This window comes from Pecten maximus, chromosome 9 (assembly GCF_902652985.1).
Source record: "Pecten maximus chromosome 9, xPecMax1.1, whole genome shotgun sequence".
Classification (NCBI taxonomy): Eukaryota; Metazoa; Mollusca; class Bivalvia; order Pectinida; family Pectinidae; genus Pecten; species Pecten maximus.
In genome coordinates this window covers 37,992,683-38,011,929 of record NC_047023.1, presented here as the reverse complement: position 1 = coordinate 38,011,929, position 19,247 = coordinate 37,992,683, and the positions used below count along the sequence as shown (strand labels likewise).

Here is a 19,247-nt window from a genome sequence, read left to right as displayed (position 1 = left end):
TGAAGCATATCCAAATTCGTTGAAAAAAAAAAAAATTGCCCACCAATATCAACACTGTTTGGTGAGCACGGTCACGTGCAACGGTTATATTACTTGGACCTTCTGTCATGTTTTTAAGTTTTCTTTTGACACCATAGCTGAATCTTTGGCAGTGATACCGCCCGATTAATGTGAATATTTTATATAGTAGTTTCTTTATATATAGAATGATATAAATAGATTCCAGAACTCAGGTACCTGTGCTTTCTAGTGCTTAGTAATATTATATAAATTTTAAAAAATCAATATTTTACGACAAATGCATTGACAGGCATTTTCCGAAATTACATTAACCGGCTATTCGGAGAATATGATGATGCAATGTTGCGTAATCTACATTATGAACTTTGAAAGTTAAGAGGCTTTATATCCCGTTTAAGATTTTCTTAGAAGCAGGAGAAATGGAAGACCTAATTTAGGTAAGATGAGCGAATAGCCGCACACCCGAGTAACACGTGTTACGTCTCTGTAAATCAAAAACAAAAACAACCAATCAAACAAACCCTTATTTTACCATATGCCTTGACCTGTACTTTTTCCGAGAATGTGATGATGCAATGTTGCATGGTCTGAATTCTAAATTTAGAAAGTTAAAGGCTATATCTATCCAGTTTGAGTGAGATTATTATTTCATAGTAGAAGAAACAGCGGCCGAGATGGAAGACCTCAGTTTAGGTAAGTGTGAATAAAACGTTGAAGCAATAGCAGCACACCCAAATGACACTTTCAACAGCTGTCATATATTTATGTTGATTTTTAAGTGGAGTGAAAGTCATGTAATGTATTTTCATTTTCAGGAGAGATATACACATCTGAAAAGCGAGGATCAGATGAAAGTGGAAATGGAACAGAAGAAAATCCTTTCAAAACTGTTATACAGGTAAGGAACCATACCTGTAGATATTAAGGGGGCTCTTTAATAAATACACAAATTCACAGTTTCTGAAATATGATGTGACGATAAAACTCCGTGTCCCCTTCAGACACACTAATGACATATACCTATACTCGGTATTAGTTGTTTTATTTTAGCCAATTGGGTAGGAAGTAATTAGTATCAACATTCTCTCAATATCGTGTTTTTTTCAGCCCTCTTGTCATTTTTTTAAAATTTCAATTGATTGTAGTCATGTATAGGCTGGTGGTCGAACTAGCGACTTCTTGCTCTCTGGGCAATCATCCCACCACTCACCACTAGGCCACAGCTAGGGTACTTAGCTAGTCAGGCGGCCTATAGCCTCTCCACATTTACAATTGTATCCTACTGTTTATATTACACGTATGCGTGTACTGTGTACATATATGTGTTAACCTATTCACTGTACTGAGTGTCTACTCTGTTCAGTTTCATAAATGTGTATAGATTGCTCTGTATCTGTCTATGTATTAATGAACACGTGACCAATCGGCAGGTACACGAACATTCCCCTTAAGGGGATAGATTTACATAAGTGTCTCCGACACTTGTTTCTATTTCCTGTTCTGTACATTCACTTTTGTAACTATACATGTTAACATTCCCCGCCCCTTTCCCGCCACCAGTTAACGTAATATATAAAAACCTGTTAACGTAATATATAAAAACCAGTTAACGTAATATATAAAGACTTGTTAACGTAATATATAAAAACCTGTAAACGTTATATATAAAAACCAGTTAACGTAATATATAAAAACCTGTTAACGTAATATATAAAAACCTGTTAACGTAATATATAAAAACCAGTTAACGTAATACATAAAAACCTGCGGCCCTATACAGGGGTCTCACCTGTATTTGAGATTTTGGAAATGACACGTACTGCGTTTCTGTGCTACAAACTCTTTCTTGGAAGCAGCTAGTGAATAGTAATATGGCTTCAGACCACAATTATACTGCCGGGTCGGTATACACTACTACGAATATAGTAGACAAGGAAAAAGGACCGATACTTAATATGTTTTTTCCTTCTAACTCAGCCATTGCAGATACATATGAATGTGCTTAATTTTAACATAGATTTATATTGCAGTATTTATTTTGGTGATAGCATTTTATTTTGATACCATTTCCATGTTTGTGTGGCAGGACACATGGAGTTATAAGGCTTGAGTAGTAATATTTTATACTTTTTTCGGATAGTATAGTTTGGTGGTGACACTTGAATAGATATATCTTTCTTACATTCTGGTCATGAGGTAATTTCCAGTTCACTGTAGATTCAGCTTGAATTGTTTTATAACACGATATGAAAACTAGATTTGTTTACAAATATTTTTATTTTTATTTGGTAAAATATAGACGAAGATTAATTGTACTCTGTGGCCTGCATATATATTTAAAAAAAGTACTACCATGTATACCATATTACCATACATTAGTGTAAGCCCCATGTGTTTCAGTTTTACAAAATAGCTCAAATGGTGTTTAAAACGATTCATAAATCATTTTAATGATGATTTAATACACGTGTTTGTAAACATTACAATGGTGTTTTATATACGTCTTTTTACACATTAAAATGGCTGTTTGATACACGTGTTTGTACACATTACCATGGTGGTTTAATAAACGTTTTGTACACATGAGAATGGTGGTTTGATGCACGTGCTGGTACACATTAAAATAGCTGTTTGATACACGTGTTTGTACACATTACAATGATGGTTTGATACACGTGTTGGTACACCTTACAATGGTGGTTTGATACACGTGTTTTTACACATTAAAATGATGGTTTGATACACGTGTTTGCACACATTAAAATGGTGGTTTAATAAACGTTTTGTACACATTAAAATGGTGGTTTGATGCACGTGTTTGTACACATTTAAATGGTGGTTTGATACACGTGTTTGTACATATTACAATGGTGGTTTGATTCACGTGTTTGTACACATTTAAATGGTGGTTTGATACACGTGTTGGTACACATTTAAATGGTGGTTTGATACACGTGTTTGTACACATTACAATGGTGTTTTATATACGTCTTTTTACGCATTAAAATGGTTGTTTGATACACGTGTTTGTACACATTAAAATGGTGGTGTATTACACTTTTTTGTACACATGAGAATGGTGGTGTATTACACGTGCTGGTACACATTAAAATGGTGGTTTGATACACATGTTGGTACACATTACATTGGTGGTTTGATACACGTTTTTGTACACATTACAATGATGGTTTGATACACGTGTTTGTACACATGAGAATAGTGGCTTGATACACGTGTTTGTACACATTAAAATGGTGGTTTGATACATGTGTTTGTACATATTACAGAGTGGTTTGATGCACGTGCTGGTGCACATTATAAGGATGGTTTAACACACGTATTTGTACACAGTGAGACCATGATTGGCCCGCGTGCTATATTAATACACACCACAGACGTTATACAAACTTTACTATATATGCCCGTTGATACACTCAAGTAGGGCGATGTGTGTGTGGTATTGTTTGTAATAAGAGCTCGTTCTCTCAACTGTGTATGTCAGTAATATTAGATTGACGACAGTCTTTAACAGACCGTCACCTGATTCTATTTATGTGTTTCCCGGGTAGTATCTCAGCGTTGCATTAAAAGTGTATTTTAGTTGATATTACCGTTATCTTTAAAACTTATATGCATTCTTTTGGTTTGGTTTGGTTTGGTTTATTTTGTTTAACGTCCTATTAACATCTAAGGTCATTTAAGGACGGCCTCCCGAGCGTGCGACATGTATGAGTGTAGTGAGTGCGTATGTGTGTTTTGGGAGGCTGCGGTATGTTCGTGTTGAGTCTCCTTGTGATAGGCCGGAACTTTTGCCGATTTAAAGTGCTATCTCACTGAAGCATACTGCCGAAGACACCCATTCTTTTGGACAATATCTTAACTTATATCCTGGTTTATAATGTTTTTACATATTATTAAGTTAGTGAACTTCCAAAATGATTGTTACTCACTTTAATACTCCTTCAATGCTTCAGAAGGTCACGTTTATTATTGTTTCACATTCAGTTATGAAAAATTTGACAATTCTCCATATCAAAAGTGTGTTTCAAATATCAATTGATCAAAATGCTATATCTGTTATGTTAACATATATACTTTATAATGTCATGACGTTCACTCAGTAGGATATTTGTTTTTGTTTTAACTGGACTTGCAATCCTAGTGAGCTAACTAGTCCACATTCTAAAACACAAAATACTTGTAACAAGCGATACAGAATGGATATACATTATGTAGTTCTTCAAAAGAAAAAAAAAGGTCTTTGATCAAATAGTTTTAATGACACACCATGACTTCATGAAATATCTCATCATAATATTGGTTATGTTTCTGGGTCAATTTGACACTTGCGTCAACAATGATCTTGTTTCATATAATACACTAGTATTGCGTATGAGGCTGGATACTTATATTATAAATAATTAAAAAAAACACAAACCAGAAAATCACAAGCGCTTTCACGTGCTTTGAGAGCAAGCTCTGCAGGTGTAATGAAAGGGTTTATTTGTGACGTCATCACTGTGTGCTATGGTTACGTCAAAAAAACAAAGATTGATGACGTCATAAAGACGTCAAAATAAAAAGATACACAATTGGAAATTATGTAAAGGAAAACAACTGGGTTTTTTTTACAGTAATATTGATTTGGAATTACACAGAACTACATGAATTAAGATTTGGTTTAAATAGATTAATACACATATTGTCTTTTGATTCCCTTTCTATAGCATCTCAGCTAGACATTTGGTATATAGGTAAAACATAAACTCACTTTTAGAACATTGGTACATATGTTTACTAACTGTTAAAAATATTAGATTGTCTGTTATTATTTGCTGTGTATGTACTGTCATACGTTTTCTAATTTCGTTGCCCGTCTGGCCAATGTAAAATTCAGAACAATTTTTGCCAATCATAGCATAGATAACATTTTTAGATGTTCAATTCATATTTGCTTTGATTTGAAATTTAGATCCATTTTTGAACGTAAAATTGGAACATTCTATGATACTTTTACATGTACCACATCTAGGTCTACCACATTTAGATACACATGGAATTTACTGTTCAGAATCAAATTATGAACGGCATAATAAACGTTTCAAATTTCTTGGTTGTCGCTTACAATTGTGATTTTATTTCTGTCTAATACCTTTTTCATCTTGTCACTATTCTTAAGAAAACACTCACAACTTCTAATGATTGGAAAAATATTAAAATTGTTTGTAGAAACAAAAGGTAAAATGTCTTTTGCCTTGCGACATGGGAAGTAAAATGTCCCTTTTCCTTAGCTTTCTTTATTCCATTCAAAATCATCTCAGTAGGGTAATGTTTTTTTATTTTTTTATTTTTTTTTCAAACACACAACTAAATCACAAAGTCGTTTTTCTAATCTGTTATTATCACTCACAATAGTAACTAATCTAGATGCATGGTACATTGAGTGTTGTATGTTTAGGATGACTAGAATGAAAATCTAAATAATTGTGCGAATGTGTTGGTTTACAATATAGATCAGTAGTAATAATGTTGTCTTTCAATTCTACTAAAACATCCAAAAATGGGAATGTATTCTCACTTGACTCAAAAGTGTATTTTATATCTGGATGTAAACTATTTAATTTGTTGTTAAATTCCTATCAGGAGGCCATTTTACATATCAGGAGGCCATATTACAAAACAGTCATCCAAAAATTGAAAAAATCAGCAAATTCTTCATCATTCTGAAACATACTTTCAAGAAGCATAAGGACATTATTCACTTTTAATTATTCATATATATATATATATATATATAAGCAATGAGCAGTGGTTTTAATGTTGTTATAGTCGATTTGGCAGCAAGATGTTTGATAGGCAAATGCCATGGGAACACGTGCAATAGTTTTATTTACTCTGCTTTACGCTTTTCGTCCAATAAAATTAAAATAATACTTGTAATTTCCGCTCCTCTGCGATACTCTACGATATACTGCAATACAAGATCTGACAATACCTCGTTGGAGGTCATCTCAGCATAGATACAGTTTATATTTACCACATAAGATAGGGTTACCAAGACTTTAAAATCTACAATATCATGAAATATTTCTTTGTGTTTCAAAACTCCAATGTTTACCCCATCAAACGAATGCTTGATATGATATCAGTGTATTGTGTGTTCATTTGGACAAATTTACCTTTATATGATATCAGTTTATTGTGTGTTCATTAGGACAAATTTACCTTGATATGATATCAGTTTATTGTGTGTTCATTAGGACAAATTTACCTTGATATGATATCAGTTTATTGTGTGTTCATTTGGACAAATTTGCCTTGATATGATATCAGTTTATTGTGTGTTCATTAGGACAAATTTACCTTGATATGATATCAGTTTATTGTGTGTTCATTAGGACAAATTTACCTTGATATGATATCAGTTTATTGTGTGTTCATTAGGACAAATTTACCTGTATGATATCAGTTTATTGTGTGTTCATTAGGACAAATTTACCTTGATATGATATCAGTTTATTGTGTGTTCATTTGGACAAATTTACCTTTATATGATATCAGTTTATTGTGTGTTCATTTGGACAAATTTACCTTGATATGATATCAGTTTATTGTGTGTTCATTTGGACAAATTTACCTTGATATGATATCAGTTTATTGTGTGTTCATTTGGACAAATTTACCTTTATATGATATCAGTTTATTGTGTGTTCATCTGGACAAATTTACCTTGATATGATATCAGTTTATTGTGTGTTCATTAGGACAAATTTACCTTGATATGATATCAGTTTATTGTGTGTTCATTTGGACAAATTTACCTTGATATGATATCAGTTTATTGTGTGTTCATCTGGACAAATTTACCTTGATATGATATCAGTTTATTGTGTGTTCATTAGGACAAATTTACCTTGATATGATATCAGTTTATTGTGTGTTCATCTGGACAAATTTACCTTGATATGATATCAGTTTATTGTGTGTTCATTAGGACAAATTTACCTTGATATGATATCAGTTTATTGTGTGTTCATCTGGACAAATTTACCTTGATATGATATCAGTTTATTGTGTGTTCATTTGGACAAATTTACCTTGATATGATATCAGTTTATTGTGTGTTCATTTGGACAAATTTACCTTGATATGATATCAGTTTATTGTGTGTTCATTTGGACAAATTTACCTTGATATGATATCAGTTTATTGTGTGTTCATTAGGACAAATTTACCTTGATATGATATCAGTTTATTGTGTGTTCATTTGGACAAATTTACCTTGATATGATATCAGTTTATTGTGTGTTCATTAGGACAAATTTACCTTGATATGATATCAGTTTATTGTGTGTTCATTTGGACAAATTTACCTTGATATGATATCAGTTTATTGTGTGTTCATTAGGACAAATTTACCTTGATATGATATCAGTTTATTGTGTGTTCATTAGGACAAATTTACCTTGATATGATATCAGTTTATTGTGTGTTCATTAGGACAAATTTACCTTGATATGATATCAGTTTATTGTGTGTTCATTTGGACAAATTTACCTTGATATGATATCAGTTTATTGTGTGTTCATTTGGACAAATTTACCTTGATATGATATCAGTTTATTGTGTGTTCATTAGGACAAATTTACCTTGATATGATATCAGTTTATTGTGTGTTCATTTGGACAAATTTACCTTGATATGATATCAGTTTATTGTGTGTTCATTAGGACAAATTTACCTTGATATGATATCAGTTTATTGTGTGTTCATTTGGACAAATTTACCTTGATATGATATCAGTTTATTGTGTGTTCATTAGGACAAATTTACCTTGATATGATATCAGTTTATTGTGTGTTCATTTGGACAAATTTACCTTGATATGATATCAGTTTATTGTGTGTTCATTAGGACAAATTTACCTTGATATGATATCAGTTTATTGTGTGTTCATTAGGACAAATTTACCTTGATATGATATCAGTTTATTGTGTGTTCATTTGGACAAATTTGCCTTGATATGATATCAGTTTATTGTGTGTTCATTAGGACAAATTTACCTTGATATGATATCAGTTTATTGTGTGTTCATTAGGACAAATTTACCTTGATATGATATCAGTTTATTGTGTGTTCATTAGGACAAATTTACCTTGATATGATATCAGTTTATTGTGTGTTCATTTGGACAAATTTTACCTTATCAACAGGCTATCCGACATGCAGGAAAGGAACCATTTCCGAACATTTTTGTTGATGCTAAGGAAGCAGGAAAGGTAAGTCTATAGACTAAGATGATTGCTTATTATGTGGTATTGTCAAATTGTGGGTGTTAAATGTCTGATATAGAGTTATAGTCTTGTCAGATAAGGACTATACTTTGTTAATCTATTATTTCTTTTATAGGTATGGGAACCAGTTGCAAAAACACAGCTGAAGAAGCAGCAGAAAATTTCGCAGAAAGAAAAGAACACAGATCCAGAAAAAGACAAGAAAGAGGTGTGAAGATTCTCAAGCTACTTTTATATGATGTATAAGAATTTGGTCAAAATATGAAGTTTTATGAATCTATCCCAACGCGATTCATGTTCTTTTTCATTGTGTGAAACATGCAGTTCCTTTCTTATAGAGGACACACAATTACAAAATCTTTATACACTGCTAAAGCCATAATTAAATTTAAAAAAAAAATGAAAAACATATTTCTCCCAGTAATAGTAGATTAATTCAGTATTTTCCCAATAGGCAGAGGATGCAGAAAAGCGAGAGAGAAATTTGGAGGAGGCCAAAAAGATTGTGATAACTGAAGATGCCACTCTCCCAGCGGCCAAACAGGTTAGTTTTATTACAGGTACTTGGTGTATACGAAGCTATATAGTATATATATACAATATATAATCTCTAACCCAAAGTAACGGTGAGTTCCATGTGTCTTTGTAAACTACATGAAGATAGGCCACTATCAAAATACAAATGGTGTCAATTTGCAATAGTTTTGTAAAAAAAATCTGTGTCGGCAACCATGAGTTGTATAGTGTATCAAATTAAATGTTCGTTATGTAAAAACTGTTTTCATGGTTGCTATGGAACAAGGAATATAAATACAATGACTATCGTTATATGTATCATTGCTATTATATCGATGCACTGGCTAACAACGAGAGTTTGTACTCGGGAGATTAAAGCTCCAAACCACGAAAGAGAATACCATCGAGAAAGTACACATGGACATTTTATCTGACCACTTTTATAATACATTTATATCATTTGCTATTTAAGTTCATGTTACTTAGCATTTGGAAATGATGGAATGAAAAATAGTCAGTGGAGACAGATGATTTTTATTTTTTTCAGATTAAAATAAGAGATTCTGTGGCTAAGCGAGATGTACGTGTGAAGGTTTATGGCTGGGTGCACAGGATGAGGAGACATGGTCTGTATACATAGGATCGTAGAATTTGTGTGAATGGACCGAGATTTTCTACCAAGTAGACTTTTCAGTCACTGTCAAAGTATTAAAGCTTTCCATTAGAATGAATCAATTCTGTAAAAGGAAACTCGAGTAGTTCCAAAATAATTGAAAATAAATAAATACATTTGTAAATAACTAAATGATAATAATAAAAATTAGCAGTTGTGAATTGTGAGTCCGTGAGAAAATATTGTTTTTTTGGTGTTTTTTTGTGTGTGTGTGTATGTATTTGTTTTTTTTGTAAGAGATATTATAAACTAATTAACAATTTACAGGTAAAAACATGATGTTCATTGTTCTGAGAGATGGTACAGGATTTTTACAGTGTATTTTGTCTGATAAACTGGTAAGCCTGCTTTCTTGAGAATATTTCATACACTTATATATCAATTGATTACGGAAGCGTATTAGAGCCACTATAAAAAATTAAATCGTACGTACGATTTACAAATTCGTACGTACGATTTAATTTTTTTTGATAGTGGCCCTAATTCGCTGCCGTACTTGATGCATTATCATATGATATAATTTCTTGTTATGGGATTTACACAGAAATATAAAAACAAATTAAACGTACAGTTGATATTTTTGAATAAATAAATACATTGAAACCATGTAATGTTAATGGTATCATTTTTATGTAAAGACTAAAGTTGAAGTGTTTTGTATTCAAATTTTGTTAAGACTTGGATAATGTCGTGTAACTAGTGTGACTTACATTTCCATTTGAGATAAATGGTTCAATATTTACTGGTAAATTGATGTATAAATTTGTTTTTGTTTCGTTTAGTGTCATACATACGACGCCCTGCTGTTATCTACAGAGGCGGCTATTTGTGTCTACGGTAAAATCTCGGTTGTTCCTGAGGGGAAAACTGTAAGTTAATTATGAATTCCCACGACTTTCATGTTGATATGGTAAACATCGGAGGGCTATACCATCTTATAAGAAAGGAAATTGCAGTTGAATCACTTGGAAACATTGCTCTTCAATAGTACCTTTAAATGCAAATGTTTAATTCTTACTACTATTAAAATGTACAATAAAATGATATATTCCAAAAGGTTTAATAGTGATTTTATTTGCTGAATAGGACGCACTGTAAAGAGATTATTAGTGAAAAAGTAATTTTTAGGAAAATATCTACATGTTGTTTGTTGTTGTAGGCCCCTGATGGACATGAATTGAATGCAGACTTTTGGGAATTGATTGGGGCGTCCCCTCCAGGAGGAGTTGAAAATGTCCTCAATGAAGTATGTTACTGGAGATGAGGGTTTTTATCGTTTGAAATACATCATGTTTTATCAAATATCCAATCCCATTCATTTCCTTTTGTTTATGGATTTGAATATTGGACGAAAAGTACCTTTCCAGGTTTTTGGTCTTTGAAAAAAAAAGCTTTTAATGTTAATTTGTTTTCCAGACCAATAATGTTCCACTCTATATAAATACAGAATATTTATGAATGATAATTAGTTAATTGTGATTTAATATTAACGATTCCTAGATTTTAGGTGACAAATAATCCAAGTGCAATATGAAACATAAGTGCATTGGTTACTTTTAGGATGCCAATGTAGATGTTCAGCTGGACAACCGCCATATGGTGGTGAGGGGAGAAAAAGTAAGTATTCGTGTCTATAATGTGGATGTATTGATGGTGGGTTTCCAAGGATAATTCAAAGGCCTATGGTAAACTTCCAGTGTGAAGTGATCAATGTGTCCTATTGTCTTATGTTGTGTAATGTATTCAAATTACTGTCCAGTATATATATAGTATATTCCCATTGTAATGTAACAATATCAATTAAATAAAATGAAATGTGACTGAAAAAACAGCAACAGTTCACCATCAAAATGGAGGTTTCATCTTATAGGTTTTAATAAATAATTATTTCAGCTTAAAATCAAAATATAGAATGTGCATAGGACAAAAACAGATAGAGGAAATGAAGATATAAGCATCAATCTGTCTTGCTATGATATTCAATATTGATATAAACGACAGGAACACGTTTTGCATGTTATTTACATGAAAAAGTGGCACGTGCATTTATACTGTAACTGCGTGAGAGTTTAAAACGCTATAGGTCCGAAATACATTGTAATCATTGTTGATTACAGATGTCCAAGGTAATGATGATGAGATCGGTCGTGATGCAGTGCTTCAGGGACCACTACTTCAACAGGGGATACTATGAGGTAAAACAATATTTTGTGTTCAAAGAAAACTAACACTCGGTTCTGGTGATTTTGTCACATGGCCTGACATGAGTAGTTTTAAAGTTTCTCTTATGCAGTCCAATATTGCTGGCCAGTATCCACAAGCAAGTTCTGAAAGAAACAACTCAACAGGAGAAAATGGTTAACACTAATGTCATCTCAAGTCCAACGATAATAACCGTTTTATATATGTTTTAGCAATACAAATTCGATGGTGAATGTTAAAAAAAAAAAAAAAAAATTGGTGTTCAGAATTTTATCAGTTGCTTATAACTCTAATTAGTCAAATTATAATTGGACGTGGAATGCCTGATTAGAGATACATTTTACTTACATATCATCTTGTTTCTTCTTTACAGGTGACGCCGCCAACCCTTGTGCAAACACAAGTAGAAGGTGGTTCAACGTTGTTCAAAATGGATTATTTCGGAGATATGGTAAGACGTCGGTACATATGAATAGAAAAAAATACATTTGTAATGTTTAGACAATTAATGATTTCGTTTTTGATACTGAGAAATGATATTTAGACATTAAATGAACAATTTATATAATTCCCTTTCTTATATTTTCAAGCTAGTTAATCTGTTTCAATACATTTACCCATTTTTTGAATATACCGTTAAAACGTTATTTTTGTTCATATCATAGATTAAGTAATACTGGTCATATGTTTTTTCTTCAGGCATATCTGACTCAATCCTCACAGCTGTACCTGGAGACGGTAATACCCTCCATGGGGGATGTGTTCTGTATAGCTCAGTCATACAGGGCCGAAAAGTCTCACACAAGGAGGCATCTAACAGAGTGGGTATAATAAACTTCTGTAACAATCAAAAACAGTTTTTTCTCTAAGTTACATAGAATCAGATAAAACCTTTCAATTGTCATTTGTCTTATATCCACTTCTCTTCAAGTGATTTCATTGTTTTCTCTCGCACTTAATCATTATAAGATAAATCTATCTATTTTATAGAGATATTTCGTAAATTCTGTACTTTCATTCTGAAGTATTACTTTAAAAGTACATATTTTTGCGGTAACACTATTTTAGCAATTTTCGTGCAAGAGGCATTGCGCTAAATTATGATTGCGCGAATTACATCATACATTTGCTACAGAAAATATGAGAATGCGCTAATTCATTATGATAATTGTTATGATTTGGAAATTCGCGAAAATTTGATCGTGCCAAAATTAATACGTTTACAGTACCTTTCCCCATAGGATAACCTCATCAATTTTGCAAAGTATCTTTTTTTGCTATCATCGATAGCACAGTGTTCATCTTAACTTTATTTTTTACTGTAGTAAAGCATAATTGAATATTGATTGTATTGGAGTGATACAATCTATTGGTATTTAGCTAGATCATACCTAACTTTTATTATTCTTTTTCATACGTATCATAGTGCATCATGTCAAAAACGTTTTAAGGGAGAGGATATGTTTTGATATTCATTCCCCGTTTTATCTATCTTATTGACTAGGTACACACATATAGAGGGTGAGTGCCCTTTCATCTCATTTGACGATCTGTTGGACCGACTAGAGGATCTTGTTTGTGATGTCGTAGATCGAGTTCTCAAGTCTCCCTATGGCAAAGTTGTCATGGAACTCCACCCTGTAAGTGCTATCAAAGTATTGTGTCAAGGTGTTAAGAGGTATGGAACTCATCTTCAGTTATAACGATAGTCGGTAAACAACACCAACATATCAATATGAGAGAAAATGAGCAATATTCGAGTTCTCAAGTCTCCATATGGCAAAGTTGTCATGGAACTCCACCTTGTAAGTGATATCAAAAGAATGGTGTCGAGATAATGAGTATGGAACTCCTTCTTATAGCTACACTTTTAATGAGAATTCAGGAAGCAACATGTTACTGTGACATTATCAGAACATTATTTGTACCTCATGTAAAATGGAAATTCTGTCTTAGCTTGAATTGAAAACTAAGACAGACTTTTTCCATTTTACGAATTTTCAATTCAAGCTGTTAGAATCTGGCTAAAGATTAAATTATTTATTTACCGTAAGTATGTTTTCTGTTCAGGAATTCAAACCACCGAAGAGGCCATTTATGAGAATGCCTTATACTGATGCTATAGAGTTTCTTCGTGACAACGATATCAAGAAAGATGACGGCACATACTACGAGTTTGGAGAGGTAACTCTAATAGATATGACTGGCATTTCATTAGGAGTCTTTTCTTAAAGGCTCTTTAAAATGCACATGGCAGATATATTGATGGTGTAGTCTCATAAACTGTTACAAGAATTATCGTTCACGAAAAAAGAATGGTCCTATGGGCGTCATGCTTCTATCAGACAAGTAAAGCCTCTCTACGTCCATATCAACACTTCAACCTGAAATCTGTCTAAAGAGGTCAAGCACTGGTTTGTCACCATTAACAAACAGGCCACTTTTAGATAATTATTAGTTAATAAATAAGGATTAAATATTGATAAATTCGATATCAAAAGACACTTTGTATTTATTGTCAGGATATCCCCGAGGCCCCCGAGAGGAAGATGACAGATATGATTAACGAACCCATACTGCTGTGTAAATTTCCAACAAACATCAAGTCTTTCTACATGCAGCCCTGCTCTGATGACCCCAGACTGACCGAGTCTGTAAGTATCAAGGACAGTCTCGGTACATCTACGATTGATATACCTTGGTATGCTCTATAATGTAAGCTTGTCAATGTAAAATGAAATATTTTATGAAAAAAACAATGTTTTGACACCCTTATTTCAACTATAACTGTCACAGTCTTCTGATTAACTATGGTTCAATTAGTAACTGTATAACATGAGATATTTGTGGACATTTTTTTCTTCCGTATTTTATTCTCCGTATGCGCAAATATATGTTTAATTGTTCGGTTAAATTATGTTCATTTTTGTGGTTTCTAATTAACTACATGCTCTGTTTATAAACTACCATCATTTTATATCAAACATATTTTCTTTAACAGGTTATGGTGAATTCTACCATGTTTGCTATGTAACGCCAGTTTTGATTGGTTAAAAACTATGTATTATTTTCCAATAACCCACGCTCGTGCCAATAATACACGCTCGTGAGTCACGGCTGTTACAATTTTAAATATCTAATATACAACTCGGACTCGGATATTTTGCAATTAAATTAATAACGAAGGCCGCAGGATCATCGTTAATTATTTCTTAAATAAACTACAAGTCGGTTCTTTTCAAAAACGTGTTAATGAAGTAAAAGTGTATTAAATATGACATCGATTAAACCTTTATTCAGGTGGACGTGTTGATGCCCGGTGTCGGAGAAATTATTGGAGGGTCCATGAGGATGTGGAAACACGAACAGCTGATGGAAGGGTTCAAGAGAGAGGGGATTGATCCCGCCAACTATTACTGGTATACAGATCAGGTAAGGTCAGAGGTTACGTACAGCCACAGTATTGATCCCTCCAACTATTACTGGTATACTGATCAGGTAAGGTCAAAGGTTACGTACAGCTACAGTATTGATCCCTCCAACTATTACTGGTATACTGATCAGGTAAGGTCAGAGGTTACGTACAGCCACAGTGTTGATCCCTCCAACTATTACTGGTATACTGATCAGGTAAGTTCAGAGGTTACGTACAGCCACAGTATTGATCTCTCCAACTATTACTGGTATACTGATCAGGTAAGGTCAGAGGTTAACGTACAGCTACAGTGTTGATCCCTCCAACTATTACTGGTATACTGATCAGGTAAGGTCAGAGGTTAACGTACAGCCACAGTATTGGTCCCTCCAACTATTACTGGTATACTGATCAGGAAAGGTCAGAGGTTACGTACAGCTACAGTGTTGATCCCTCCAACTATTACTGGTATACTGATCAGGTAAGGTCAGAGGTTAACGTACAGCCACAGTATTGATCCCTCCAACTATTACTGGTATACTGATCAGGTAAGGTCAGAGGTTACGTACAGCCACAGTATTGGTCCCTCCAACTATTACTGGTATACTGATCAGGTAAGGTCAGAGGTTACGTACAGCTACAGTGTTGATCCATCCAACTATTACTGGTATACTGATCAGGTAAGGTCAGAGGTTAACGTACAGCCACAGTATTGATCCCTCCAACTATTACTGGTATACTGATCAGGTAAGGTCAGAGGTTACGTACAGCCACAGTATTGGTCCCTCCAACTATTACTGGTATACTGATCAGGTAAGGTCAGAGGTTACGTACAGCTACAGTGTTGATCCCTCCAACTATTACTGGTATACTGATCAGGTAAGGTCAGAGGTTACGTACAGCTACAGTATTGATCCCTCCAACTATTACTGGTATACTGATCAGGTAAGGTCAGAGGTTAACGTACAGCTACAGTATTGATTCCACCATAGTACTATATATGTTTTCTCAAATAAGCCCCATCTTCTATTTGTGGGGAAATGCGGTAATACAAAAAAGTGGTAGCATCTGGTGAAGCAAATACTAGTTATTATGCCAAGGGAAAATCCTGGGATAACCTTTGTATGTGAAGTTTATTTAGTATCCCTGGTATCCCAGTCTAATAAAGAAGACTGGCGCTTTGAAAGGTAATAATTTAATATCGGTTAGGGGTATTGCAGTAATCTACCTAATGCAAGCACTTCAGGTTTGGCAAACAGGAATCATAGAAGAAGTTATAAACACACATTTTCTCCATCACCTGTTACACTCCCAGTATATGATTTCCATTTTTTGTTGAATCGTTCTCTGGGATATATGTTTTATGGGAATTGCCTTTATCATTTGATTCCGTAGCTTCCAGAGAGATCCTTCTAGGCCAGAGAATATAGAATGGTGTATTAAGATTTACCTTTGTGTTTATTTTCAGAGGAAGTATGGCTCCTGCCCTCATGGAGGGTATGGCCTGGGACTTGAAAGGTTCCTGTGCTGGCTTCTCAAACGACATCACATCAGAGAAGTCGTCCTATATCCTAGATTTACCGATAGGTGTAGACCGTGAAGGGACCATGATATTAATGAAGTAACAAAGTGCACATTATCTATCAGTATACCACGTTGGTAGTGGACGCAGTATACCACGTTGGTAGTGGACGCAGTATACCACGTTAGTAGTGGACGCAGTATACCACGTTGGTAGTGGACGTGTATTTCCCTGGCTTTTTCTTGCTTTTTCATGCTTCATATGCAGATATATACATTGAAATGCTATATTATTAGAACCTTTTACGACAGAAAAAATACAATGCTTCACTAATCTTATATGCGTATATATAATCGAAAAATTATAGTACATATGCTGTTGTACTTGCTATGATAGTACGGAAATAATGGATGTCTATTATACATAAGAAATGAGTGAAATGTTACTCTTAGAAGAAAGACTCATTAGAAGTGAAGCTGGAGATCTGATTAATAGTTCTCATTAATTTTCCTGCACAACATTGATAAAACAAGATACTGCATATGATATTGAGTTTAGTTGTTTGCACATGTTGAAGTATGATTGTGCTTACATTATATTAATTTAGTGATAAATATATTTGGTAACCCATGTTTAACTAGTAATTTGTGAAAGTTCCCTGTTGACACAGGAGTGATAAGAAAAAGGTATTGGAGGAGTAGGAAATAATGATTTACGTTTTACGTTGATTAATCTAGTAGTTTGGACCAAACTAAACGGCAGTTTTACCATTTAATTAGAATGTGCCATAAACTGTTCCCATCGGATCTTTTGCAGATGTCATCTAACACCTCTCATTCTGATACCATTTAATTACGGTAGGGTAGGACGAGAATTTAACAATGTGAAACAGTTTGTTTTCTAATGTGTGTCATAAAATGGATATGTTTATGAGAAATTGAATTGAACTTGTACAATTTATCTTTTTAAATTGTATATGGAAGTACTCTTTGAGATTAATAAGTAGCTTGTTACTAATGGTTATGCACATGGAATTACACACCTGCATTGTAGTATGAGACTTGATATTCCATATAGTGAAATAGGTTTAAAATGGATATACATCAAAAAACTATTCTTTAGCATGAAAGTTGAGGCTCATTGTTTAACTAACACCAAACATGAATTTTTAAGGGGTTATCCAGTCTTGGTTTCAAAGATGTGAAACCGACACCAAACGATTTGTGTTCTCATTATTTTCATGTACACTGCAAAGATGTATCCCCCTATATGAAATAATATCAGAAAGATAACTACTCAAGGTTCAGGAAACCTGATATCAAAGATACCACCCCCACCAATGTCATAACATGTTGTCTATTAAATCAAGAACTCAGGTAAATATATCCTTTTGTATGAGGATTTCTGGATCATAAGCTTTATGATGAAGTTTATTGCATAAAATTATTGACTTCAGAAAACATCTTAATAACTTGTTGAATAAATGTGGACACCATCACGAACGAACAATGTGAAATCAATTTATTTCTTTGTAGACTTTATCCTACATACCTTTGAGGCATTTATGTGTTTAAAGTTGAACGTTCTTCAACTAAAGCCATGTTTAGAAAAAAATGAAAATATTATGGCCAACTAAGAAAAAAGATGTATTTTGTATGTAACATGGACACCATTCTACACGTTACGCTACGACTGCAGAACTTTTATTTTACATTACCTTAAAACTTATTACTTCAATAAATGTCTTTAAGTATATACCTTTACGTTTTATTAATCATGCATTTACTAAGTGAAAATTATTATAGTTATTAAACAGTTTTAAACATGTTTTACTGGTATAACTTGTTCCTTATTCGTGTATACTTGCTTCTATGCTTCGTTAATTGAAACTACATGTCAGAATAATTTGGACACGACTTAAGAAGTTAACACATGTTGTATTCACTTGTATACCAGAAATATGATGTCTGCTTAAAAATAAAATCAGCTTGTTGATGAGTTCTTGAATTTCTAATTGACTTTTAAATGCTGTGATTTCCAGCAATTGACTTTTAAATGTTGTGATTTCCAGAAGTTTGCAACATGTCTTTTTCTTCCAACAATACTAGTGTTGACGACCATTCTACCTGTTCAAGATTCACCTCAAGGGTGTGATTTATCAGTCATCCCCTGATGTATGACCGTCTTTAAATGACCTTACATGTTGATAGAAGTTAAACAATGCTAAACCAAACCAATCAACTAGCATATGACATAGTACATGCTGGCAAAAATACAATGACGTCACGTCGACAACAATGTTAGATACATAGGACATACTGGGTATGAGAAAAATAACCATTCATCCCCAGTGCAATGAGGAGGTTCACTTTTTGTCAGTTGCGAGTTGCGAGTTGGAAAATGCGAGTTGCGAGTTACAAAATGCGAGTTGCGAGTTGGAAAATGCGAGTTGCGAGTTGGAAAATGCGAGTTGCGAGTTGGAAAATGCGAGTTGCGAGTTGGAAAATGCGAGTTGCGAGTTACAAAATGCGAGTTGCGAGTTACAAAATGCGAGTTGCGAGTTACAAAATGCGAGTTGCGAGTTGGAAAATGCGAGTTGCGAGT

General features: G+C 33.5%; 1 protein-coding gene across 1 annotated transcript; it reads left to right on the top strand.

Moving 5' to 3' along the window:
• Positions 1-610: 610 nt before the first annotated feature.
• On the top strand, positions 611-18,642 carry LOC117334366 (asparagine--tRNA ligase, cytoplasmic-like). Its single transcript, XM_033893946.1, has 18 exons — positions 611-714; positions 837-919; positions 8,235-8,300; positions 8,431-8,523; positions 8,770-8,859; positions 9,379-9,457; positions 9,772-9,842; positions 10,287-10,373; positions 10,664-10,750; positions 11,065-11,121; positions 11,622-11,699; positions 12,080-12,157; positions 12,406-12,527; positions 13,211-13,346; positions 13,777-13,890; positions 14,229-14,360; positions 15,007-15,138; positions 16,590-18,642. Exons 1-18 carry the CDS (start codon positions 696-698, stop codon positions 16,719-16,721), a joined length of 1,656 nt encoding a protein of 551 aa, XP_033749837.1. The 5' UTR covers positions 611-695; the 3' UTR covers positions 16,722-18,642.
• The last annotated feature ends 605 nt before the right edge of the window (positions 18,643-19,247 follow it).

What these genes read in the sequence shown, in the direction of transcription:
- LOC117334366 (XM_033893946.1), top strand. An exon ending in ATGCTAAGGAAGCAGGAAAG is followed by an intron (nt 8,301 to 8,430) that starts GTAAGTCTATAG and finishes TTTCTTTTATAG; the next exon opens with GTATGGGAACCAGTTGCAAA. An exon ending in ATTACTGGTATACAGATCAG is followed by an intron (nt 15,139 to 16,589) that starts GTAAGGTCAGAG and finishes GTTTATTTTCAG; the next exon opens with AGGAAGTATGGCTCCTGCCC.